The 19,678-nt window shown below is 47.9% G+C and overlaps 1 protein-coding gene across 1 annotated transcript in view; it reads left to right on the top strand.

Moving 5' to 3' along the window:
* Positions 1-1,031: 1,031 nt before the first annotated feature.
* The window catches only part of LOC141156946 (cytochrome P450 4B1-like), a 55,553-nt gene continuing 36,906 nt past the window's right edge, over positions 1,032-19,678 (top strand). The window contains exons 1-2 of the mRNA XM_073643533.1: positions 1,032-1,323; positions 18,280-18,424. Of these exons, the coding sequence (XP_073499634.1) occupies positions 1,105-1,323; positions 18,280-18,424 (364 nt within the window). The 5' untranslated portion in view covers positions 1,032-1,104. The remainder of the gene's footprint in view (positions 1,324-18,279; positions 18,425-19,678) is intronic.

Genomic DNA, 19,678 nt, shown 5'->3' with positions numbered 1-19,678 from the left:
CAGGGAACCTCCCTGCTGCTCTCAGACACAGCCTTTAATATTTGTGGCATCCAGGCCTGGGGTGACACACATTATGTGTGCAGCTGGTCATAACAGCCATAAGTGCTCTACTATGTACCATGCAAACAGCTTTTCAGCGAGGAAGAGGACTAGAACTCTAGCGCTACCTACTGGAAGTAGCAATCCTAAAAGTCAATATTGGCACTTTAATGAGCTACATGACTTAGTATAAAAAAAAAAAGAGACACTCCATTTGCAAAGACGTGTTTTGGGGTGTTTGCCCCTCATCAGTGTAAAGCAGGAGGTCTGGTTTTCCTCTGGTGAGAGACCTCTGACATGGAACTTAAGGAAGAATTCTTCAGTCACGCTGCCAGAAGTTGGTGTCTGGCTATGCATTATTTTTGCAGCTGGCCATAGCAGCCATAAGTGCTCTACTATGTACAATGCAAAGAGCCTTTTCAGAGAGGAAGAGGACTAGAACTCTAGCGCCACCTACTGGAAGTAGCAATCCTAAAAGTAAATATTGGCACTTTAATGAGCCGCATGACTTAGGATAAAGAGCCAAACAGGACACTCCATTTGCAGACACGTGTTTTGGGGTGTTTGCCCCTCATCAGTCTAAAGCAGGAGGTCAGATTTTCCTGGGTGAGAGACTACTGACATGGAGTTTAAGGGAGAATATTTCTCCTTGCAGAGAGTACTGCTTATTATAAAGAGGGTGAATAATTCTGGGACTGCAATAGTCAGTAAAATTGGCAATTTCGGTGAATTTAGAGAAACTATTTATTATATTACGGTAGTTGTTTGAGCTATGTAAACAATTTTTGTTTGCTTAGTTTATTGCAAACATCAGAAAGTTTGTACATTTTGCTAATAAAATAATATTGCAATGAGGTGTTGAATAATTTTGATTGCAATTGTAGCATGAGTTATATTTTCATTGCTTTCTTTCTCTGCATAATCCGGTTTCCTGGGTGCTCTGATCACTGCCGTGTCTGTGTTTTTGTGCCGGTGTACACTCAAACGTAAGTCTCCTCCTCTATTCATTGCACTTTGGATATGTGAGACTGTGGCTCCTCCTGTCCGTTATGTATATGTTCCTGTATGTATAGTACAAAGCAAAATCCAGCCATGGCTTCCTCCACTTTCCCAGGACTCTTCTCCTTGAGCCTCGCTGAGCTCCTGCACTGGGCAGCCTACCTCTGTGTCCTGTTCCTGGTCTACAAGGTCTCCAGTCTATTCCTGAGAAAGAAGAAGCTGGAAAGAGCGTTCAGTGCTTTCCCGGGTCCTAAACGTCACTGGCTGTATGGTAATGCCCATGTGGTAAGTGTTATATTTTTGTTTCCACAAAGGTTGGTTAACCCTGATGAAAGTTTATACAACTGTCTAACGGAAATGAGCATTTTGCTTTTTCACTGCTTTCAAAGTTTCTATTGCTGATCAGTAGGTAGAAATATTCACAATAGATGAAACCCATTTTCAATCAGTAGGTTTTTGGTTTCTGGATTTTAAGCAAACCACTTGAACATGCTGCCAAACTTAAGTGAGTGTACCATACTAATAATGGGTGCACTCCCCACACACGTCTTACTAGTAAATCCAAAAAAGAATGGTCCGGCTCAACGAATGTATATTAAAATGTTTTCAATGCTTTATTCCAATATTTTTAAAGTAGTCAATACACCAATGTGTTTCTGGCATCAAGTATCCTGTACTTGACGCCAGAAACGCGTTGTTGGTATAGATTTTTTACGGAGTTGCTGAACGTGCCTTAAACATTTTGGATTAAAGCATTGAAAAAATATTCTTATACATTCGTTGAGAGCCAAACTACTCTTTCTTTCGATTTACAAGGCGCGCCAGGACAATGGCAAGGTTTCGAGCACCTAATACCTATCTATAGTGAGCTGGCTATTTTCACCTTTACAAACTTCTTACAAGTGACCAATGACTGTCAACCTTGTGTTGTGACGGTAATCAGACCCTAAAATGTTGCCAAATTTCCCCAAAAAAGAGGGGACCTCTTGGACTTTCGGAACATTTCCTGGGTCTCTCTATGATACCTCCCAAAATCATCAATTATAAAAGGTTTTTTGTTCCTTGGAAGACGGAAACCAGATAAAAATGGGACATTAAATGCATTTAATGTCCTTGATGCCAACTTTAAATTTGGCAAGTATGTATTAAAACTACTTAAAGTAGGGGCAAAATTTGAATAGTTAGAGACAGTAATAAGCAAATGGGATCTCTGCTAGCCACGTATAAACCCCAGAATGTTATTTTTATGGGGTGCATTGTATTGGAAAGAGGGGAAAGTCAAGTCCAGCAACCCAAGTATAAACCCCCATTTCTGTTACTACTTTTTTCTGGAACTAGGAGCGTCCATTGAGTTTTACCCCCTAGCCTTAAACCATAACAATAGAATTTTATGGGTGGCCAATGGAAGGTGGCTAGTTTCCTAAATAGTTGGTGTCAGGTGCGTATGAATATTTTATGACTGTGATCCACTTTCCCCGGACTGGAGAGATTCACCTTTACCTTTCATGCCATAAATTATCTGTTTGTTACGTTAAAAAAAAAAGAAAAAATGGGAGAGAGAGAAGCAGACAGAGACCAAACTCCAGGGATATTTATGCCCTTTGTGCCAGTTTTATCAGAGGTCGCGGTTCCAGAGATCTTATCCTGCTGATAATGCAGCTGTTATACGGAGTGAACATACTATTTCTTTATGATTCTCAAAGTTATGTGGGACTTCTTTCTTAATTTTTTTGTGGGGGACAAAAGCTGGTCATACAAGTTAATTGAGTATAATCAATCTGTCCTTCAACATCCCAGACTAAACAGTCAATGGAAACATGAGAAGCAATGGAATGAAACTGAAAGGGAGAAAATACAGATTAGATATTAAAAAAAACTTTTTGGCTGTGAAGGTGATCAATGAGTGGAACAGGCGGCCACAAGAGGTGGTGAATTCTTCAATGGAAGTCTTCAAAGGCAGGACAGATATCTGTCTGAGATGGTTTAGTGAAACCCTCATTGAGCAGGGGGCTGGAGACGATGACCCTGGAGGACCCCTCCAACTCTAACATTCTAGGATTCTATGATTCTAATTTAGGGAAAAAGTTTGAATAAATAAAAAAGAACAACCTGTTTCACTTGTACAAAGTGCAAATGATCTGCTGAATTTATCCAATCATGCCACACGCTTCTCATTCAAGCCAACAGCAGCTGAAAAAAATCAAACCTGACGAATCCCATTTTTAATAAACAATATTCTGTACATGTTGCATTAAGGAAACTGTACCAAACATTGCTCATATAGGGGATGGTTGGCCCACTCCTGCACAAGGGACCCACCCAGTGATTTACCTGTTCTCCTATGGACCAATCAGAGCCAGCCGCCATGTAGGAATAACAGCACACCCCAAATTTCGAACTTTGCAATTAAGGTAATTTTTATTAGCGCAGTCAATATCTATTTAATATTAAATGTATTTCGGATTCATCCCTTCACAGGCATCTTCTAATCTGTCCACACTTGGTACTTATTAAAATCAATATTACTGCTATACAATGTCCAAAAATTAATAGTGTGGCACCCCAGGGGTCTGGTTACCACAGTAATAGAAATATTACGTCTGAGAGCAAGTGGGAGGTTTCCTGGTCAGGAGCCCTTAAACATGCAACACCTCCTGTCCCAGACCAGATAGGGGAGCAACCTGCCCTATATAAACTGGATCTGGGGCGGGGTTAGGGAGTCAGTCAGAGCCTGGAGTTTGTTCCAGACACAGGGAAAGTAACAGCGAGGAGCTCTGTAGGAGTAGGAGCTGAAGACAAGGGACTTGAGCTAAGCGGAGTTCGTCCTGGCAGAAGACGCTAAGAACCAGACACAGGAGTCCGAGGCTGTGGGGACTTATATATACCCAGCAGCAGAAACACGCCGGCAGGGGATTTCAGGTCCTCTGGCCATAGAAGCCCGGAGGCTCAGTCACGAGCAAGGGACCAGCACCACCATAGAGGAGCGGGGGCTATCAGAAGGCCCCAAGTCACCAGCTATACGGGTGAGCACCACACGGTACACTCAGGGACGTGGGTTACTTCCACTCGCTTACAGCAAGGTAGCCAGGAAGAGTGCAGATAGACGGGGAGGCCTACAACTCCACCTGGCCAGGGGAACTCCAGTTTGCTCACAGACTGACCAGGCCTCTTATGCTAGCCAGTACTCCCGGGAGGGTCTGCCTTATCACCATCAGTAAAGACCCTGAACTGCACTGCAAAGCCTCTGAGTCGTTCCTGCTGCGCTCGTGCACCATCACTCCCATCATCCACACTCACTACCCTGAGGCTATACTCCTCCCGTGGGGAGTTATACTACACTCTGCTGCCCTCACAACATCAGCCTCAGAGGTCTGCTCAGCAGCGGCGGTTCTTATTGACCGCAATCCAGGGGTGGCGTAGTCGGACATTGCATTATACTGATACAGAGACTGCCACAACCTTGGCCTGACCACCATGTGCCACGGGACCGGGTCGCCACTACTACTCCCAGCATTGCCCTGAAGTCCGGTCCCGGGTGCCCCCACGGCCCAGGGGGCGAGTCAGCTTTAGGCGTAGTCGGCAGGATTGTGATCAACCCGCCAGAAACGGGTATTGCGTGCCTGGAAAAGACTTTGTACTTACCTGAGCACCGTTTCCCGCCATCTTCAGTCGTTTCCCGCCGTCTTCAGCTGTTTTCCCGCCATCGGACGCCATCTTCAGGACGCCGCGCGAGAAGAAGAGGGGCGTGGACGTCCAAACCGCGCGAGACCCGAAGATCCGCCCCATGCACCGACGCTGCGCAAGGTCCTGGAAGGGAGAGAGAGCGACGCTGACGTCACCAGGACACGACGCAAGGTCCTCGTCCGGAGCAGCACCAGTGGAGCCGCGGCCTACAGAAGAGGATCGACCGAAGGTAGGCCATACTTAACAAGGGGGGAGGAAGATGACGGATACGGAGGGACCCTCTACCACCAGCGCGGCCACTGCCGCAGTAATGCCGTTCACAATGCCATACATCCCCGGAGCGGCCTGGCTACCCCAATACTCAGGAGAGTCGCATACCCTAAGCGACTTTAAAGAGAGACTGTACAGCCTATTTAAAGTATACCCCCTGACGGAGGGACAGAAAGTGAGCATATTGATAGGCCAGATAACCGGCGCAGCCCAGCGTGAAGTAAAGTCCTGGTCAGTCCGGGACAAGGAGACCGTAAAGGAGATCTTGGCCTGTCTGAAGGACACTTTTGATACCCGCACCTCAGCCGAGATCAAAATGAGATTTTATGGGTGCAAGCAGCGGGCCCAAGACAGTATAAGAGACTATGCTTTGAGTTTACAAGAGGCCCTGGGAGCCATTAAACAGGCAGACCCTGACAGTGTGCGGAATGCAGATGAACTGTTAACTGAGCAATTCATTGAGGGTCTGCTATCCAACGCCCACCGAACCCAGTTACGTGCAATGGCCTTGCAGAACCCTGGTTTAGACTTTGCAAAGTTCAAAGACAGGGCCATCCGGGTGCTCCGAGAACCGGCACCGAGTAGCGCTGTAACCCACCGGCGCCCTGCTATTACCTATCATCAGGAGGCGGCGCCCTTGTCTACAGAGTCTGTAGGAGCTGGTGCGCAGGCTTTGGACAACAACCCGGCTACAGACCTGCACTATCAGGTCCAAGAGCTGACTTAAAGCGTAGCCGCGCTAACCAGAATGGTGCAGTCTTTACAGGTCTCTCCTCCAGAAAAGATACAGCTGGCGTCCGGACTGGAGGATGTCCCGTGGCGCCGACAGAGGAGGATCTCAACGTCTAGAGGAAGACACAGCGACAGATACAACGAGGACGGACAACCCATCTGCCGCCGTTGCAATCAACCCGGACATATGGCAAAGTACTGTCATTTAAACGGGCACAACCTGGGGCAGACGGCCAACCCCCAGGCATAAGATCATCAGGCCCCTCAAATTGGCGTGATAAATATGTAGGGGGACATCCAGTCTTGCCTGTGGTACTGGATGGCATTCCAATGAGTGCCCTACTAGACACCGGGTCACAGGTAACTACCATCCCTTATGTGCTCTTTAAGCGGTACTGGAATGACTCGGACATAACCCGCTACCCAGATGACGACCTGAGTATCATCGCCAGCAATGGTCAGCCCGTGCCGCAGGTGGGATTCAAAGAGGTGACCATTAAAATCGGTAAAGTTGAACTGGCGGCACAAGGACTGATTATTGTGGACATTGACCGTCGTGAGAGTCACCCTAAAATAACCTTGGGTACTAACGTGATTGAAAATTGTCTTGCAGAGATAATTCTCATTTTACAGCAGGATGCCATGAACACCAGTTCCAGCCAGCAGCGTGACCTACAAAAGGAGATCCGGGCATTGATGAAACGGCAACAGGTGGAACTATCTGGTGGTGAGATTGGTAGCGTGAGAATGTGTGACCCGTTCCCTATTGCCATGCCCCCGAAAAGTGAGATGATGATCTGGTGCCGTGTAGCTATTGGTCTAAGAGGTAGAGACTACCAGGCAATGGTGGAACCCGTTTACTCAGACAGTAGGCCCACCATTTTGACAGCACGGGGGGTGGTCGATGTACCCCATGGGAGGGTACCTGTCCGCATCATAAATATCGGGGAGAGAGAAGTATACCTGCCCCGGTATGCCACGCTAGCCAAATTGTTCACCATAAACCAAAATTCTGTAAGGGCAGTGGAACCCTTGCCTCCATCTCAACCAGAGGAAGGTAACGGCTCTAAGAAACAAATGGAGGACTGGTGTCAGCAACTGCATTTGGGTACTGACTCCACTCCCTCACACCAAAAACAAGGAGTCTACCGGGTGGTTCAGGAGTACGAAAGAGTCTTTAGTAAACACCCGCTAGACTTCGGGCGAGTAAAGGGGGTAGAACATCACATCCCCACGGGAGACCATCCACCCATAAAGGAAAGATACCGACCTGTACTCCCTGCACACTATCAGCATGCAAAGGGGATGTTGCGGGACATGAAGGAGGCTGGAGTAATCAGGGACAGTTGTAGCTGTTAGAACTCTCCTGTTAGGTTTTTTGTAGTTTGCTGGTCACATGACCATTTTTGCCTATTTTGCCTCCTGGCCTTGCTGGACTTCATTGTAATTTCTACTCTTGAGCTAGCTTGGTACTCTGTTACCTTTCTCTGTCAGTTTTTGCTAGGTCTTCGGACCTCTATGTTCTATTTTGTTTGTTTGTCCTATTTCTGCTACTACCACTGCTCAGGAAGAATTAATTGAATTTCGGGTATTTGTGGATTGTGGTTCTACTCTGAATGTGATTGATGGGGGATTCCTGGAAAAACTTAAAGTAAAACCCAAACCTTTGTCATCCCCTATTGCTGTGGTTTCTTTCGATGGCTCTCCCTTAAAGAGTGTTACTCACAAGGTCTATGAATTTCCCCTCACTATTAATGGTATTCACCAAGAGAATTTGGATTTGGTAGTATTAAATAATTTGCCTTCTCCAGTAGTGTTGGGGTTACCCTGGTTAAAATTGCACAATCCTGTACTGGATTGGTCTACCAATAAAATAAAGTCCTGGAGCCCTAAGTGTTATGACAAGTGTTGTAACGGGCGCATTGCTGCTGTGGATAAAGGGGAATTACCTGTACCTATTCAGGATTTTTGGAAAGTTTTTTTCTGAGAAGGAATCGCAAATTTTGCCTCCCCATATAGACTATGATTGTACCATTGAATTTGTCCCTGGAGTGACTCTTCCTAAAAGTCGTTTATTTAATCTTACTATTCCTGAGAGAAAGGCTTTGGAGGAATACATACAGACAAGCTTGGCCGCCGGTCACATTAGGCCTTCCAAGTCTCCTGTGGCTGTTGGATTTTTTTTTGTTAAAAAAAAAGGACGGCGGTTTACGTCCTTGTCTGGACTTTCGTGAGATTAATAAAATTACTGTACGCAATCCTTACCCACTGCCATTGATTCCTGATTTGTTTAACCAGTTAGTGGGGGCCAAGTGGTTCTCTAAAATTGATCTCCGGGGGGCATACAATTTGTTGCGCATGAAGGAGGGTGATGAATGGAAGACTGCTTTTAACACTCCTGTGGGTCATTTTGAGAATCTGGTTACGCCTTTTGGTCTTACCAATGCTCCAGCATTTTTTCAGAATCTTATTAATGACATCCTTAGTCCTTTGATCGGCAAAAATGTGGTTGTGTATTTGGATGACATTTTGATTTATTCGCCGGATCTGGAGTCTCATTGGCGGAGCGTACGTGAGGTTTTACAGTTATTAATGGACAATTCGCTTTTTGCTAAGCTAGAGAAATGTGAGTTCGCTGTACAGAGAATTAGTTTTTTGGGCTACATTATCTCCAGTGAAGGTTTTGAGATGGATCCGGTTAAAGTTCAAGCTGTGCAGGAATGGCCTAGGTTTCGCCAATTATTACAGAAAATTCATAAAAAAAAATTCTATTATTGTCAAACCACTGACCGATCTCACCAGGAAAGGTGCTAATGCGGTTCAGTGGACTACTGAGGCCATTGAAGCTTTTGTGTTTTTAAAGGAGAGGTTCACCTCTGCTCCCATCCTTATGCAGCCTGATGTGACTAAGCCGTTTTTGGTTGAGGTTGATGCTTCTTCTGTGGGGGTCGGTGCGGTGTTGTCTCAGGAAAACAAGGATGGAGTACATCCCTGTGCCTTTTTTTCAAAAAAATTTTCTGAGACTGAACATAATTACGATATTGATAATCGGGAATTGCTGGCGATTAAACTGGCATTTGAACACTGGCGTCATCTCTTGGAAGGTGCTGAATTTCCCATTCAGGTTTTCACTGATCATAAAAATCTGATCTATCTTGATGCTGCCAAGCGCTTGAATGCCCGTCAGGCTAGGTGGGCACTTTTTTTCTCGCGGTTTAATTTTTCCGTTACTTACATCCCGGGTACCAAGAATGTTAAAGCTGATGCTTTGTCTCGCAGCTTTTCTCCCATGGTCGGTGCTGAGGAAGAGGAGGAGAGCATTTTACAAGAAGGTGTTGTGATTGCTGCTTTGGACTCCGTTTTGGAGGATGAGATTCTTAAAGCTCAGGAGAATGCCCCATCTAACACTCCCCATGGGAGGTTGTTTGTGCCTAGGACCTTTAGGAGAGATTTGTTTGTTGAGTGTCATGAGTCTCGGTTGGCAGGTCATCCATGAATTTCTGAGACCAAGAGACTTGTGGGTCGCAGTTTTTGGTGGCCTGGATGGCAGAAGGAAGTCATTAAGTGGGTGCGTCAATGTACTGTGTGTGCTAGATCTAAGTCTTCGCATGCTCCTGCTGCGGGGTTGCTTTGCCCTCTGGAGGTTCCTAGTGCGCCTTGGACACATCTGGCTATGGACTTTATTACTGACCTTCCCCCCTCTGAGGGTTTCACGGTCATCTGGGTGGTCGTGGACCGTTTTAGCAAGATGTGTCACTTGGTTCCCTTCATCAAACTGCCCTGCGCTAAGACACTCGCTAAGGCCTTTGTCAAGGAAATTGTCAGACTACATGGCGTTCCTACTGACATTGTTTCTGATAGGGGACCTCAGTTCGTGGCTCGTTTTTGGCGTGCCTTTTGTGACAGGTTGGGAGTTCATTTGTCGTTTTCATCCGGATATCATCCTGAGTCTAATGGCCAGACAGAAAGAAAGAACCAGGATGTTGAACAGTTCTTGCGTTGTTTTGTGGCAGACAATCAAGAGGGGTGGTCTGAGTTTCTGCCACTTGCTGAATTTGCTCTTAACAACCATACATCCTCTTCTGCTGGGTGTTCGCCTTTTTTTTGTTGTTCTGGGAGACATCTGTCTTTTGGGTCATTCTCCAAATTGGTATCGGCTGTGCCTGAGGAGGAGAGTTTTTCCGGTGATTTGGAGAGAGTTTGGACGGATGTGTGTGGTAATCTTCAGGAGGCTAACAAAAAATCTAAGAGGTACTTTGATAGGAAACGGCAAGAGGTTTTGTTTGCTGTTGGTGACATGGTTTGGTTGTCCTCTAAGAATCTGCGATTGAGGATTCCTTCTAAAAAATTGGGTCCCAAGTTCGTAGGGCCCTTTAAGGTGCTTCAGATAGTTAACCAATCTGCTGTTAGGTTGGAGGTTCCTACCTCCTGGAAGATTAATCCGGTATTTCATGTTTCTCTGTTGAAAAGAGCTGATGTGTCGGATGGTGACGCCTCTGCCACTGTTCCTCCAGTGGTGGAGGACGGGGAATATGAAATTTCCCGCATCCTAAATTCTAGACGCTATAGAGGGAGTTTGCAGTATCTCGTCGCTTGGAAGGGTTTCGGACCCGAGGATAACTCATGGGTGAGGGTGGATGATGTTTCTACTTCCAGACTTGTCAGAGCATTTCACAGGAGGTTTCCTGATAAGCCCGGGCCTAGGGGATCCGGAGGATCCTCTTAGAAGAGGGGGTACTGTTAGAACTCTCCTGTTAGGTTTTTTCTAGTTTGCTGGTCACATGACTATTTTTGCCTATTTAATCCGGCTCCGCCCTCCTGGCCTTGCTGGACTTCATTGTAATTTCTACTCTTGAGCTAGCTTGGTACTCTGTTACCTTTCTCTGTCAGTTTTGCTAGGTCTTCGGACCTCTATGTTCTATTTTGTTTGTTTGTCCTATTTCTGCTACAATTTCTGCTAGGAGGTGTCCATCTTTCTCCCAGTCCCTAGTTCTTGTAGGGATCCCTTCCCTCACATCTATTGGTCTTCGTTCAGACTAGCCGAGGACTTTAGCGGGTCTGATCGCAGGATGAGGTTCCCCGTTACATCGTAGGGATCCAGCTTAGTTCTATTGTAGGGACAGATCTCCTGTCTTTCCTTAATGTTTGTAGCAGATCATAACAGTAGCCCCTGGGCAGCTCCACTAGTTCTAGTGAAAAAGAAGGACAACACAATGAGAATGTGTGTAGACTTCAGAAAGGTCAACCGTATCACACACAAAGATGCGTACCCGTTACCTAGAATAGAAGAATCTTTAGCTGCATTAAAATCTGCTAACTTCTTCTCCACTTTGGATCTTACTAGCGGGTACTGGCAGGTTCCTGTAGCAGAGGCAGACAAGGAGAAGACTGCATTCACCACCCCGATGGGTCTCAGCGAATTCAACTGTATGCTGTTCGGGCTCTGCAACGCATCAGTAACCTTCCAGCGGTTGATGGAATGCTGTCTGGGACACCGGAATTTCGAGACGGTCCTGTTATACCTGGACGATGTCATCGTTTATTCCAAAACCTACGAGGACCATCTGAAACACCTGGCAGAAGTGTTTGACGCCTTGGCAAGCTACGGCCTAAAGGTGAAACCCTCCAAGTGTCACCTGCTGAAACCAAAGGTGCAGTACCTGGGACACGTGGTGAGTGCTGACGGAGTGGCTCCCGACCCCGATAAGATCACCGTGATTAAAGACTGGCCAAGACCCTCCAGCATAAAGGAAGTGCAGCAGTTTCTCGGGTTGGTAGGCTACTTCCGAAAATTCATTCCCGGTTTCACCAAAATGGCAGCTCCTATGCAGGACCTCCTGATAGGTCAATCCAGGAAGGCCAAAAACCAGAAGCCGCCCTTCAGGTGGGAAAAGCTGGAAGAGGAGTCCTTCCGCCAGCTGAAGATGGCCCTCACGGGGGATGAAATCCTGGCTTACCCTGACTACGGTCAGCCCTTTATCCTCCACACGGACGCGAGCAACATCGGGCTAGGAGGAGTACTGTCCCAGATCCAGCAGGGGAAAGAACGGGTAATCGCTTACGCCAGCCGAAAACTACGGCCCACAGAGAGAAACCCTGAAAATTATAGCTCATTCAAGCTAGAGTTCCTGGCAGTGGTGTGGGCAGTGACCGAACGTTTCAAGCATTACCTTGTCTCTTCCAAGTTCACCGTGTACACAGATAACAACCTGTTGACACACCTGGACACTGCAAAACTTGGTGCCCTGGAGCAGAGATGGGTGGCCCACCTGTCCAACTATGAATTCACCATCAAATACCGGGCGGGACGCTCAAATGCCAACGCGGATGCCCTGTCCAGAATGCCAAACTTACCAGACGTAGGGGAAGATCCAGAAGAACTGGAAGAAGTCGAACTCCCTGCGTTCCACCGTCATGGGATTACCCTGTATTCCCACCGTGTAAGGGACAGGCGCTCTGCTACGTTCAATCCCTTACCCCACTAAAGCTGGGCGGAGACACAAGACAGTGATCCCGCAGTCCGTCTGGTGAAGGAAATGCTGACACAGGCTGATGCCCGTCTTGACCCAGACGCTCCGGAGAAGACCAAGCAACTGTGGAAGGAGAAAAGTAAACTGTTTCTTTACAAGGAGAAGCTGTGCCGGAGAATGGTCAACTCTAGAACACATGAGCTGACCTGGCAGGTAGTGGTCCCAAGACGAGACGCGGCTATGGTTCTGGAGGCATACCACGACGGAGCAGGACACTTCGGATGGAAGAAGCTGGAGTTCTTGTTGCGTGGACGGTTCTACTGGGTAGGCATGAGAGGAGCCATCGAGAGGTGGTGCAGAGACTGTGGCCCGTGCAGCCTAAGGAGAAGAGACCGTGCCAGCCAGAAGACTCCCCTGCAGCCCATCATCACCAGGCAGCCACTGGAACTGGTAGCCCTGGACCATGTGAAACTGGCTCCAAGCAAATTTGGGTACGTCTACGCCCTCACCATCGTAGATCACTACTCCCGGTTCCTGGTGGTGGTCCCTGTCAAGGACTTAACGGCTCAAACAGCAGCTAGAGCCTTCCAGCAGCACATCTGCCGTCCACACGGGTATCCGGAGCAAGTGTTGACTGACCAAGGGCCAGCCTTCGAAGCGGAGGTCTTCCAAGAGTTCTGCAATCTGTATGGCTGCAAGAAGATAAGAACAACGCCCTATCACCCTCAGACCAATGGACTATGTGAGAAAATGAACCAGGTGGTGATAGACTTGCTAAAAACGTTGCCCCTGGAAGAATGCAGTCTGTGGCCTGAAAAACTGCCTGATCTGGTGGACTTGTATAATCACATCCCCGTAGGTTCCACCAACTGTACCCCGGCTTACCTAATGAGAGCAAGACCTGGTAAGCTGCCTATTGACCTGGATATGGGAGTCCTGACACCTGAGGACACCTCGCCAGAGGCAGACTGGGATACAGAACGGCAGCAGCAGTATCGGAAAGTACAGGAGAGCGTCGAACAAAGTCTATCTCAAGCAAGAGAAAGGCAAGAGAAGACTTATAACCAGCATGCTCCCGCTGTTCCCCTGGTACCTGGAGAGCAGGTCTTGAAGAGAAAGAGGCGGCTCCACAAGTTGGACGACCAGTGGGAGAAGGACCCGTACATAGTACTGCCTTCAAGTCATGATAATCCAAAAGTCTGTGTAATCAGTAAGGGTGGAGGAGAGACCACAGCCATTGTCTCCAGAGACCACCTGAAAAAGTGTCCCTAGCAGCTGCAAAGCCCTGATGAAGATCAAGAGAACCCTCAACCCGCAGAGGAAAGGGAAGAAATGATCAGTACCGTACTCGGAGACTTTCCCCGGTCCTGGACTCAAATCAACAATGCAGTCATGGTACCCGTCCTCACCTTTCTCCAGCCAGCCCCTCAAGGGCCTATAGAAGAACAGGTAGTGTCAGAAGAGCAGCCAGCCCAGGATCCATACAAGCAGCCCAGGAGAATCAACCCTCTGCTAGTAGTGAGCCTGTCGTGCCCCTAGTAAGCCAAAGAGTATGCAGAAAGCTGCCAGGCCTACCCGCAACACCTCCTACACCCTGTAGTGCAGAGCCAGATAGTGGGTTACGTAGGTCCACCAGGAGCACTAGGGGACAAATGCCCGCTCGCTGGAGAATCTAAAATGTAATGTGAATTTGCCTGTAAATTGTCAATGTTGAAAATGGTTTATGTTTTTGTTGCCTGTTTATTAATTATGTTTCTCTAGTTACCCTGCAGGTTTATTTGGACTGACAGGTTATGGACGCTGAGTAACCGGAACTATATTGTAAATAGTTGCACTTAGTGATTCTGGCGATGACGGCCATGGAAAAAAAACCTGTCTGGCGTGGTCCCGTGTGGTCCAAAGTAGTTCGCTTCGCCTTGCAGCCACGCCCAGGGCCAACGTTTGGGGTTTGCTTTGGACAGGTCCCCTACTCTGTTCTAAAACTTCACCTTGGGTTATATGGACACCCGGTTACGGAAATGCCGTGACCATCAAGACAAAATGTACTTTTTCCTGTTATTGTTTATACCCTTGTATTTGTGTTTTTCTTAAAAATGTGTTTAGTCCCGGAGTACTAAGTTTCACTAGGGGGGAATGTGGCACCCCAGGGGTCTGGTTACCACAGTAATAGAAATATTACGTCTGAGAGCAAGTGGGAGGTTTCCTGGTCAGGAGCCCTTAAACATGCAACACCTCCTGTCCCAGACCAGTTGGTGGAGGAACCTGCCCTATATAAACTGGATCTGGGGCGGCGTTAGAGAGTCAGTCAGAGCCTGGAGTTTGTTCCAGACACAGGGAAAGTAACAGCGAGGAGCTCTGTAGGAGCAGGAGCTGAAGACCAGGGACTTGAGCTAAGCGGAGTTCGTCCTGGCAGAAGACGCTAAGAACCGGACACAGGAGTCCGAGGCTGTGGGGACTTATATATACCAAGCAGCAGAAACCCACCGGCAGGGGATTTCAGGTCCTCTGGCCATAGAAGCCCGGAGGCTCAGTCACGAGCAAGGGACCAGCACCGCCATCGAGGAGCGGGGGCTATCAGAAGGCCCCAAGTCACCAGCCATATGGGTGAGCACCACACGGTACACTCAGGGACGTGGGCTACTTCCACTCGCTTACAGCAAGGTAGCCAGGAAGAGTGCAGATAGACGGGGAGGCCTACAACTCCACTTGGCCAGGGGAACTCCAGTTTGCTCACAGACTGACCAGGCCTCTTATGCTAGCCAGTACTCCCGGGAGGGTCTGCCTTATCACCATCAGTAAAGACCCTGAACTGCACTGCAAAGCCTTTGAGTCGTTCCTGCTGCGCCCGTGCACCATCACTCCCATCATCCACACTCACTACCCTGAGGCTATACTCCTCCCATGGGGAGTTATACTACACTCTGCTGCCCTCACAACATCAGCCTCAGAGGTCTGCTCAGTAGCGGCGGTTCTTATTGACCTCAATCCACGGGTGGCGTAGTCGGACATTGCATTATACTGATACAGAGACTGCCACAACCTTGGCCTGACCACCCTGAGCCACGGGACCGGGTTTGCCACTACTACTCCCAGAATTGCCCTGAAGTCCGGTCCCGGGTGCCCCCACGGCCCAGGAGGCGAGTCAATAGCAGTACAGAAAAATACAGTGAATCACATGTGACTTCTTCTCTGACTGCAGTTACTATTCTCATCTGTTTTTTCTGGCTCAGACTGCCATGACAACTTCTACAAGTCGTGGTTGACTTCACTATTCGTAACATATTTGGCTCCTTACTTGCAGCAGATCCCCTTTTCCACACTCTACACAAACTTCACATCCACAGTGCTCCAGATGGTAATAATGCCGCCTCCCCTGGTGCCCCATACAGTAATAGTACCCCTCTTTTGTGCTCCACATAGTACTGGTGACTCGCCCCCTGGGCCGTGGGACACTCGGATCCGGGCAACAGGGCAATGATGGAGGTAGTAGTGGCAACCCGGTCCGTGGCTCAGGGTGGTCAGACCAGTGGCAGTCTTCTATATGTTTTGCAATGTCCGACTACGGCACCCGTGGATTGCGGTCAGGGCTAACCGTCACTGCAGTGCAGACCGCTGGGGCAGATGTAAATGTGCAGCACTGAATAGTACAACTCCCCACGGGAGGAGTATGGCCCCAGGGCAGTATATAATGGATGATGGAGAGGATGATTCCGACCGCAATAGCCAGGAAACGGAGGCCTCTTAAACAGTTCAGGGTCTTTATTAGGACAGGTGAGACGACCCAAAAACAGTCCCGGCTAGGAGGGGGCCTGGATGTCTGAGAACAAGTGGGAAGCTGGCCCTGATCAAGGTGAGGGTGTAGGCCTACCGTGCTCTTTGCGCTCTCTCTGGCTATTTCCCTCCTCGTGGTGTAATAACCCACGTTCCTGAGCTCGCCGTGTCTTCTCGCCCGTATGGCTTGCAACTTGGGTCCCTTTCTACTCCCGGCCTGGTACGGCTTTGCTGGTCCCTTCTGCTGTGGCGGAACCTCCGGGTTTCTTAGGCCAGGGAACATACAATCCCCTGCGGACTGGTTATTTGCTGTAGGACTTGGAATCCTCACAGCCTCAGACACCAAAGTCTGGAAGATTAGTTTCTCTATCTGCCAGGACAGGCTCGCTTCGCCTCTTGTCCCTGGCTCGTGGCTCTCCTACTGCCACACGGCCTCTTAGGCTGCAACACAACTGTCTGTCCCTGCTCTGGGACACCTCTTTCTTCAGACACAGGTTGTCCAGTTCTCCCTAACCCTGCCCCCAGTTCCAGCTTTTATAGGGGCAGCCTGCTCCCCCTACTGGCCTGGGACAGGAGGTACTGCATGATAATGGTCCTTGACCAGAGAACCTCCCCCTTGCTCTCAGACACAGCTTTATTATACATTTGTGGCATCCAGGCCAGGGATTTCTAAACAGTAATAGCAGTGCTTCACACTAATAGTGCCCTGTCTCTACCCCTTCTCAGAATTAATGCCCCTTTCATGCTCTAAGCACAGTAACCAACCTTCTAATTATGCCACGCAGCCCCATACAATAGTAGTGTCCCCTTATGAACCCCAAGAAAGTGCCAGCTTCCATCTCTGAGCGTCCATACAATAGTAATACCCCTTTTGAACACCTATAAAAGTGCAAAGTCCCTCATTGAGCCTTCTCACAATAATATTGTCCCCATTTGTGCCATCACAAAGCAGCAGCACTCTTTTGTGCTAATATACTGAAGTCTTTAGTAGTTTTCTCTATGAACAATGCTCTTTTTGCCATTAAAAAAAACCTTATTCTGACCTAGCTCCAATCCCAAGATAAGTAGTTGGGGCCTCTTCCTGCATTTGTTGTCCTCAACCTGGTGCATGCAGTGCTACCCGGGGACATCATTGTACCACCTGCCCTGGGCCACTGATGTCCTTAGCAAGTTTCCGACCACTTGTAGGCTGGAGACATAGAGCAGCTTGTAGGTTATGAAAGTAAATGGAGAGGCAGGGAACTAATGGCTCTCAGCTCTGCATAGAGGTCAACATCCGGAGGACCCAGATCCTGCTGAAAATAGTGCTTCCAGAGAAAAAAAGCGAAGACCGAATCAACACTTCTATAGCAAAAAATGGTCAATATTTATTATGATACAAAGATCAGACATATACAAAGGTCAGTACAATATTATAAAAAAGGACAATAAAATCAATAACAGCCCTCTCTACATGTGACTCCACACAGGGACCCATAATATAGGTAATCCATGGCAGACCCAGATCCTATGTATTTAGTTTTATTATATCATATCTGCTATATATATATAACACACATAAGCATTAAAATGGATACTATATATGCTAATTACCCTCACTGCTGTATAGTGGAAACCAGTAGAAGTCATTTACCATATCACCCTCCTATTATCTACTATTATTGTCATGTGCGGTGCACTAGATGAATAGAGGGAACATAGATGTCCCCATTGTATGCTTACCGCAGCTCTCCAGTGTCCAAATGTAATCACCAGGGGGCAATAGCACTGTTAGGGGTCCATAATGGGGAGGCACATGTCGAGAGAGACGCCCCTACGCGCGTTTCGGCTGTTCCCTTCGTCAGGGGGCGTGTGGAAATAGTGCTTGCCTGGGGTTTAAAAGCAGCAGCTCAAAAATCTGAGGAATGTAGCCTGTTGTTAGAAACGCCAATGCAAGTTTGGCCAGGGGAGTCTTAGGGCTAAGACCAGAATTCTGTAGAGCCCTTGGGTTTTTTGGTAGATGGCCAACTTATTATCAGAAGACAATAAGCACAGGTGCTGTTACACTGGGGCTTCTCAATGGAAAATGTGGCAGACTTGAGTATGACAGTACAAGCAGGTCCTTCAGTTGACCCAGGCTCTGACACAAAACCGGCCTCCAAAGCTCCAGCAGAAGTCATCCACAACTGAAGGTGACTGGAGGTCACAAGATTGCGGATTATGATGCTGTACAGCTTGAAACTGCATTGAAATGTGTATTCCAGATGGGTCTTCTTCTGTGAATGCTGGTTGGATCATCAAAGGTTTTAGCTGGTGTTTTCCTTCTTCTTAACAGTTCAAGCGAGATGGAAAGGATATGGACATAGTGAAGGGTTATTCAAAACAATTTGATTATGCCTTCCCAATGTGGCTTGGAAATTTCTTTGCCTCCGTCATTGTCTATCATCCAGACTATGTGAAGGCCATTCTGTCCAGGCAAGGTGAGAAACAATATTGTCTTATACATGTTTTTTTTTCATCTGCATTTATTTATTTTTGTTTCTTTTATGTTCATTTTCAAGTTTTGAATTAAATATACAATTTATAATATAAAATAAGATTTAATATATAAAATAATATTTTTTCCCAGCAGATCTATCAACTTCTTACCATTGTTTGTGGAACTTTTTTTTTTCAAACAGTGCCATTCTTAGTTAAGGGCAGTGTCTGGAATTGCAGCTCAGCCCTGATAAGTGTGGCGCCCCTGTGGGTTCAGTCGCCACAGGGGTACTGCACCTCAGTAGAGGTGTGGTATCTCCTCTTCCAGGTAAGGATGGAGCACTTCTCAGGACCCTACTTCACCACTCAACACTACACCACTCCTGTCCTGTAGGGGGCCTAAATGCACCAGGGTGCTGCCCCGGCCCGGGATATAGGAGATGGGGGGGAACCAAAGACAGGGGGAACCATGTAGTGGGTGAGGGTGGAGAACACACTTTTAGGGAACACGTACCCATTCATATTTAATCTTCAGCCATCTTAAGTTCAAGGCCCTTTGATTGTGATCTTCACCGCTGAATGTGGCTTTCTGCTAAGAACCTGCAGCCTATTGAAGATACACGGTCCTCGTTCTCTGGCCTTGAGACAAGGAGCGGGTCAGAGTTAACCATTGTCTCTACCTGGTCAAGTTCCCTACCTAAGAAGGCCTGGAGGGGAGTAGAGGAGATAGGCTCCACAGGCAAAAGGATCCCTGGGGGATATGGACGGAGCGGCATACACCACCTGTATTTCTTACTCTGGCCTAGTCAGAGGGACTCCTGCTGCAAGAGGGGTGACCGGCCCCCGATATCTGACTTTGTTACTTCACGTCTCAGTCAGAAAAGCCCGGAGGCTTAGTGGATCCCAGGAGGGATACGGACGGAGCGGCATACGCCACCTGTACCTCTCTACCTGCGTTCATCCAGTGGGACCCGGCCTTACACCTAGTTCTAACCACACAAACTGTCAAGTGAAGACTTAGTGAGAGAACTCACCAAGGAGAGGAACACACACCAGAGGGGTCTCGACAGGTGCTCCTGATCAATCTGGAAAGTGCTGGACCCCCTTTCTGGTGGCCGCAGCACGCTGTGAGGAGCAGAGGGAAGCTTTGCGGCTGAAACTTCATCAAGTGAGTAAAATACCCTGGATGACTTCACACCCCGCTTCAGCCTGTTATTTACTGCGCGGCACTACACCCACCATCCTCCCTCACACTG

This window comes from Phyllobates terribilis, unplaced genomic scaffold, assembly GCF_046119375.1.
Source record: "Phyllobates terribilis strain yellow unplaced genomic scaffold, ASM4611937v1 Scaffold_8__6_contigs__length_399053987, whole genome shotgun sequence".
Lineage (NCBI taxonomy): Eukaryota > Metazoa > Chordata > Amphibia > Anura > Dendrobatidae > Phyllobates > Phyllobates terribilis.
The sequence above is the reverse complement of the archived record's forward strand: the minus strand, read 5'-3'. Positions and strand labels throughout refer to the sequence as shown.